The sequence below is a fragment of the Cnephaeus nilssonii genome, assembly GCF_951640355.1.
Source record: "Cnephaeus nilssonii genome assembly, chromosome: 3".
NCBI classification, from domain to species: Eukaryota; Metazoa; Chordata; class Mammalia; order Chiroptera; family Vespertilionidae; genus Cnephaeus; species Cnephaeus nilssonii.
Window position 1 is genome coordinate 706,079 of NC_137074.1, and position 7,290 is coordinate 713,368.

The 7,290-nt window shown below is 54.9% G+C and overlaps 1 protein-coding gene across 1 annotated transcript; it reads right to left on the bottom strand.

The window, feature by feature from the left end:
• Nucleotides 1-4,506: 4,506 nt before the first annotated feature.
• On the bottom strand, nt 4,507-4,722 carry LOC307096883 (keratin-associated protein 19-7-like; the record flags this gene model as incomplete). The annotated part of the gene is made up of 1 exon (XM_079766602.1): nt 4,507-4,722. The coding sequence occupies one exon, from the start codon at nt 4,720-4,722 to the stop codon at nt 4,507-4,509; it is 216 nt and encodes a 71-aa protein (XP_079622728.1).
• Nucleotides 4,723-7,290: the final 2,568 nt, after the last annotated feature.

Genomic DNA, 7,290 nt, shown 5'->3' on the forward strand with positions numbered 1-7,290 from the left:
GGTCTGGCCAGCCTGGCCAGGGGGAGGGGACATGGGCGGTTGGCCGGTCTGCCTGCTGATCGAACTCCTGGCCGAGGGGACTATTTGCATATTAGCCTTTTATTCTCTAGGATAGACACGGAGTGGCCAGATTATTATGCGTTCAGAGATCATCATCATCTGGCCACTCCGTGTATCTCTATCATAAAAGCATCAGTACTTGGTCTCCTTGCTGTGACTTCTTTCTACGTCTTAAAGGATCGTCATGCCCTAGCCAGTTTGGCTCAGTGGGTAGAGCGTCGGCCTGTGGACTCAAGGGTCCCCGGTTCAATTCCGGTCAAGGGCACATGCCCAGGTTGCGGGCTCCATCCCCAGTAGGGGGCGTGCAGGATGCAGCCAATCAATGATTCCCTCTCATCATTGATGTTTCTCTCTCTCTCTTCCTCTCCCTTCCTCTCTGAAATCAATAAGAATATATATTTTTAAAAGGACGGTCGTATTTGTAGACAACACTCGGCTCTTGTCACACTGTATCCAAAGCCCACCTTCCGGCTCCTTCTGCTAAAGCGTCACATGAGCGCCCTCCCCACGCCGGCGTTTCCTGGCCCTGAGCGTTTGCTCAGAACCTCCCACCCACGTGTTCTCCTACCGCTTCCCCCGTCACTGCAGTCCGTCCGTCAGTCCCCCCCCCCGAGTGGCTCCTCCATCCCCCTCCCCCCGAGTTACTCACTGACGCTGCCGCCTGGACGAACGGGTTCTCCGTCTGCGACCAGTTACTCGAGCTGCACAGAAGCCCTTTGAGCTGGAGGATGGGAGACTTCATCCCGAGGCCTCGTGCAAGGCCTCATAAAAGGAGGCGTAATGAATGTCTGTAAACTTTTAAAAATTTACATTTTCCTGAAACACCGACTTAAATATAGAGCATGAGTTTATAGGAGAGAGAATCAGCCTGCCCTGAACCACACACACATGCGGGCAGGCAAAGCGTGTCTGTCATGCCTTCACCATGTGTAAGATGAAGCAGGTGATGCCCACGTCCCCAGGGCACAGCACGCGTGTCCCGGCCCTGGGTCTTAAACACGAGGAGTCGCTGCCTCACATCCTGGCGGCTGAGCGCCCAGAGCCTGGGGAGTGAGGCTGGGCTCCTGTGAAGTGGGGGTTGGGGGGACATCCTTCCTGCCTGCCTGCACCTCGGCCGTCTTCGCCATCCCGGGCAGGTCCCTGTGTCCCCATGTCCGCTCACGCTGCCTCTGTGAACACGCTTCCTCTCCTCCACGAGCCCGTCTCTTGCACATAAGAGGGAAGATGCGTGTCTCCATTGCTCCCCGGAAGGGTCCGCACCCCAACGTGGTCCCATCGGCAGAGGCCAGGGTCCGAGCAGTCACTCCGCAGGCCGGGGCCCCAGTCAGGCCCCCCCTGGACCTTCCGGGGAAGAACGGTTCCGCCAGAACGCTGATTCCCATGTTGCGTCCCACGTTACTCGCTTAATCCAGTGCCTCGTGGTCACGGTTTTCTAACGGCGAGCTGTTCTTGAATTCCTCGGAGACAGCTCCCTCGGTCGTGATGCGTGGCCTATTCCATACGTGGCTAGAGGGAATGCGTTCGTATGTTCTTAGGAACATACATGCTCATGAGAAATACCGGCCTGTAATTCTCCCTGCTGGTGACATTATATTTTTATTGTGATAGGTTACCCAAAAGATGTAGAATTGTTTCTATTATTCTTTGGATAAAAAGTGTTTAGCATTCACCAGGGAAGCATTCTGGCCCCACACTGGTGTTTTGGAAGAGATTTCTAATCGTGGATTTAATTGCTATGTGAGATATAAAACTACTCAGATATTTTTCTTCTTGAGTCAGTTCTCATAAATCTAATATGGTAACATGTATTTAAGGCCAGAATAAAGAGTTTTTGCTTTTATTTCAGGTATTTCATTTTATGCGATATTTAAAACACGCCCAGAAGGAGAAAGACTAAATGTGACAGCAAACATCCCACACCCGTTTCCTAGAGTTTACAGTTGTTACTATGTTGACATATTTATTTTCTCAATGTGTTATCACATAATTGGCATACACACTGAAGTTCCTCCCTATTACTTCACTTTGAAATTAACAATATGATTTCCAAGGGATAAAACATTTAAAAACTAACCTGAAGCTTGATTACCATCACAGAGCCTTTACCCTTCAGACCCAAAATCCCTGTGTCAGGGTGGGAAGAGAGGAGGAGGGGGAGGAGCAGGAGAAGAAGGGGGAGGGGAAGGGGGAGGAGGAGGGAGGAGGAGGAGAAGGGGGGAGGGGGAGGAGGAGGGAGGAGGGGAGAAGGAAGAGGGGGAGGGGAGGAGGGAGAGGAGGGGGAGGGGGAGGAGGAGGGGAAGAGAGAGGAGGAGGAGGGGGAGGAGGAGGAGGGGGAGGAGGAGGGGGGGGAGAGGAGGAGGTCATTATGCCCTGAAAGAAGTTAAAGGTGGCGTCTTGCAGAGAATTTTTTACTCTGTTCTCCACACTTTATGTGCTTCTGCCTCTGGCCAGTTGATTTATAGAATCCCACGCTCAGGACGCTGCTGTCATAAATTACCACCCAAGAAGGCCGCGTGCTGGCCCGGCGTGTGGCTCCAGTGTGAACGCAGAAGCTGCGTCCGTTCTAAGGCATTTGGAGAGGACTGTTGTCCTGACAACTAAAAATAACAAGGCTCTTCATACAGATCATAGATTCCACTGCAGGGTCTTATCACCATGAAGCAAGCTTTGGGGGTGTGTGCTTTAGTTAAATAAAAGGTGAAGACAGCAGCTGGAGGTACAAACAGTAGGCGAACAGAACAGCCAGGACAACGTAGGCACCTACGGAAACGTGGACACGGAAACGGTGCTCGCACACATGCACACACATGCACTCACACACACACACACATGCACTCATACACACGCGTGCGCGCACACACACATGCACACACCCTAGGCTTGGACTCGGGCCCTTAAACAGGACCACACACTGAGGGACATAACGGGTCTGATGATCAGGGAGGTGCACTGACAGGGGGCACGCTGGGGGCAGCGCGGGGGACAGGTGTCTGTCGGGAGGGGCTCACGCCCGCGCCCCGCAGTAGAAGGAGGGCTCGGGGCCGGGGAAGGGAGTCGCGGGGCTCACCAACAGCTGAACCCATGAGGGCTCTGGGCTCCTTCCGCTGTCATCTGAGACCGGAAATGCAGCCGCAGCGGGAGGAACCCACTCACAGCACCGCTGCCGGCCACGCGGGGAGGGTGCTCCGGCAGAAGGCTGGCCGCAGGGGGTGGGGGCGCTGACGTCATGAAGGCCCCACGTGAGCCCGGAGACGGTCAGGAGCGGTCACCCTGTGCGGTCCCCCTTCCAACACCGGCCCCAGCTGGACACCTCGCCCGGAGCTTCCCACAGCCTGAAATGCACTGCAGACAGACAGACAGACTGCAGACAGACAGACAGACTGCAGACAGACAGACTAGAGACAGACAGACAGACAGACAGACTAGAGACAGACAGACAGACTGACAGACAGACAGACTAGAGACAGACAGGCTACAGACAGACTGAAAGACTGCAGTCAGACACACTGCAGACAGACAGACAGACTGACAGACTGACAGACAGACTGCAGACAGACTGACAGACTGCAGTCAGACAGACACCCTTCAGACAGACAGACACACTGCAGACAGACAGACTGACAGACAGACAGACAGACACACTGCATACAGACAGACAGACTGCAGACAGACAGACAGACTGACAGACAGACAGACTAGAGACAGACAAACAGACTGCAGTCAGACACACTGTAGACAGACAGACTGCAGACAGACAGACACACTGCAGACTGACAGACAGACAGACTGCAGACAGACACACTGCAGACAGACAGACACACTGCAGACAGACAGACAGACTGACAGACAGACAGACTGACAGACAGACTGACAGACTGCAGTCAGACACACTGCAGACAGACAGACACACTGCAGACAGACACACTGCAGACAGACAGACAGACTGACAGACAGACAGACACACTGCAGACTGACAGACAGACAGACAGACAGACACACTGCAGACAGACTGACAGACTGCAGTCAGACAGACACACTGTAGACAGACAGACACACTACAGACAGACAGACGTGCTGCAGACGGACACATGTGAACTTCCACCTGCTGTGTGCACACAGGCAAAGCCTATCCATGCAGCGCGGACAAGAAACTAGGACACGTTCAAATGCCGAGTGAAGGAAGTTTAATGTAGAGTGAACTCTCCCACGTCCATGAGCCATTTGGAAGGGGGTGCTCCCAGAACATGTGTCCGCCCGGGGGAGTCACTCCCCACACTGCCCCCCACCCCATTCCAGCTGCAAGTTCGATGGGTGTGTCAGGTCGGTGCTGGGTGCTGGGTGCTGAGGTCCAAGGCCGTCGTAGGGGCCCAGGGCTGCTTGTCCCTCCAGAATCTCAGAGGGGCAGGGGCCAGGGGCCGCTCATCCCGTCCAGTCCCGGCAGGTGTCTCAGTAGCCGCCGGACCAGTACCTCCCATAGCAGCAGGGCCGGTAGCAGCTGTACCCGTAGTTGCCGTAGCCGCCGTAGCCGCCGAAGCCACCGTAACCGCCGAAGCCACCGTAGCCACAGCTGTAGCCACAGCCCAGGCCGCCCCAGCCATAGCCCAGGCCTCCCAGGCCGTAGCCGCAGCCCAGGCCTCCGTAGTAGCCGCCGTAGTAGCTCATGGTGTCGGGGAAGGTGCAGAACAGGTGCTGCTCACAGACTCTGCTCCTCTGGCCTCCGCGGGGCCTTTTATGCGCCTCGGCAGGGGCGTGGCAGCAGCCAGCTGCGGGCGTGCCACAGCTAATTGTGGGGAAACTGAGTCATGAACAGTGTGCTCATCGGGGGCAGAGCCCCTCGCCATTCGCGTGGATTCCGCGCCGCTGCCTCTGGAGTCCTGCAGGTGTCACACGCCTGTCGTCATGAAGCCACACGTGCCGCCACACGCAGGCTCCGTGACAGGCTCCTGACGATGCCCGGCTGGAAACCACACAGGCCACGGGGGCGGCTTTGGGAGGATGATGTCACCTCTTGGCCGACGTCGCCGCCGCCCGGAGACCCAGGGCTCAAGGGCAGGGTTCCCAGGCCTTTCCTGTCCTCACCGGCCTGTGCTGGGAGAGACGCCCCGTGTCCAGGCAGATGCTGCTATGAGTCTCCTTTTAGTGTTTTGTTCGGGGCAGGATTGACTTGGGTATTTGATTGCCAATCATGGTTTCAGACTCACTCACGGCGCCGCCATGCTTACGGGGCTGGGTGTTTTCATGTGGCTTCGGTGCTGAGTTTTATATGCATCTGCATTTCATCAGCACGAGATCTGAAAGACGCTTGTCAGGGAAAGCAAGTATGCAAGTAATGTGTGTGCGCGACACTGACGCGTGTCATAGCAACGTAACACACGTGTAGGAAGTGTATGTATTGAGAAGTCTATCGACTACACTCGTCTCTAAGCCTGTCCTTGGTGAGTGAGTCACTTCTCACCCGCTCTCGTACGGATTCCCTGAATGTTTCATAGTAAAACCCTCGCCCAGAGAAACACACGCCAAGAACCGTTTTCCCATGTCTGCAGGGGCCACGGAAGCCTCAGCAGCACAGGGGGAGGGCCCGTGCAGTGAAGTTCCAGAGGTCACGTGTGTGCATGTACTGAGTTCCGCCCGCCCCGGTCCTGCCGGGCCACACAGCCGAGCTGCTTTATAAAGCTGCACGTGTCTGTCTTCAGCGCCGGCTCAATAGCCAGGAATGGGGCGTGTTCTGTGAATAAACTCCGTCTCCGTCTCTCCCCGTTTACTGCCGGCGTGATAAAGAATGATGGCGGTGTCGCGAGGGATGCATGAAAACGGCAAGGAAGCTCTATGTACTCGGGCCGGGGTCAGCGGCTTCATGGGGTGGGATGACTAGAGACCAAACACGTTTAAGTTTTTATGGATGGAGATTGTTTTACATATCGGATACCAAATCTCTAGATCATGTTCTCAGTGGCGATAATACTTGGGGAAGATAAAGGCCTGACGCTTCGCTATCCGGTGACTGCACGTTTTGCTGTGGAGAAAGGAACCGGCCTCGATCTCTGTACTTTCCGAGACGATGGCTTCCGGCCACGTGCTCTGGTCAATGTCATCGTCCGTGTAAAAGCCACGCGTGGGCTTTGCAAGGGGCGCTGACATGGGGCGAGGATTTCTAGTTACCATGGTTACAGGTCCTCTTTCTGTAGAGGATGTCACTGCACCCGAAAAAACACACAGACCAAGAGAGGATGCAGTGGAATGTGAATATTGTAAAACTTATTAAAGGGCCACACTTGGAAAAGACAAGACAATCAAATCCACCACCAGTGAGAGCAAAGAAAGGCTACAGTTAGGTGGATAGTTATAAAACAAACATTATACATGCAAAGACTTCCATGCACACTAGCGGTGCCTTTCAGAACGTGTCATTGAACAACTAGAAGCCCGGTGCACAAAATTCGTGCACAGGTGCGGTCCCTAGGCCTGGCCGCGATCAAAGCGCAAAGCGTCTGGCGTGGGAGGGCAGGTCCCAGCTCACCTCTGGGCCCCTGCACCCCTCTCTGCCTGAGTCATCGGGCCCCCACCCGGCCCCCTCAGCACCTGGGAGCCAGGCAGCAGCCCCGCCCCCGCTGCTGCCGCTGGCCTCTGTCTGAGGGGCGATCGGGCCGCTCACATCCGCCTTGGCCTGGTGCCGCCTGCTCACCTGCTCCACCATCCCGCCGGGGTCCTGCTCTCGTCGGGGCCCATCGGGGCTGGCAGCACCTCCACTGCCGCCCGCTGCCAGCGCCACATCGCCGACACCCACCATGTTCCGTGCCGCCCCCCGGTGGTCAGCGCACGTCATAGCGAGCGGTCGAACTTCCGGTCGAGGGGGCAATTTTCGTATTAGGCTTTTATTATGTAGGACAGCTTTTTCTAGTTTCAATAACAGTGTCAACCCGAGCAATGGAATGAGCAAGGAGTGGATGAGATGTTGGCATTGGTGGAAAAACCGCAAGGAAAGATACAGACTCAAATGATGTTACACCACCTCGTTCATTGTGTGAGAACATAAAACACAGAAATGATCGCAGCCCTCCCAATTTCAATCTATAAATATAAGGGAGTCCTAATCCATATCACAGTGTGATTTGGGGGGGATTTCCAAATTATCTTCTTTATCTGAAAAAAGAATATTGTTTCCCACATTAGAATTTTTCCAGTAGATATTATAAAAGAGACAGCATGGTACCATGGTTAGAATTAAAAGTT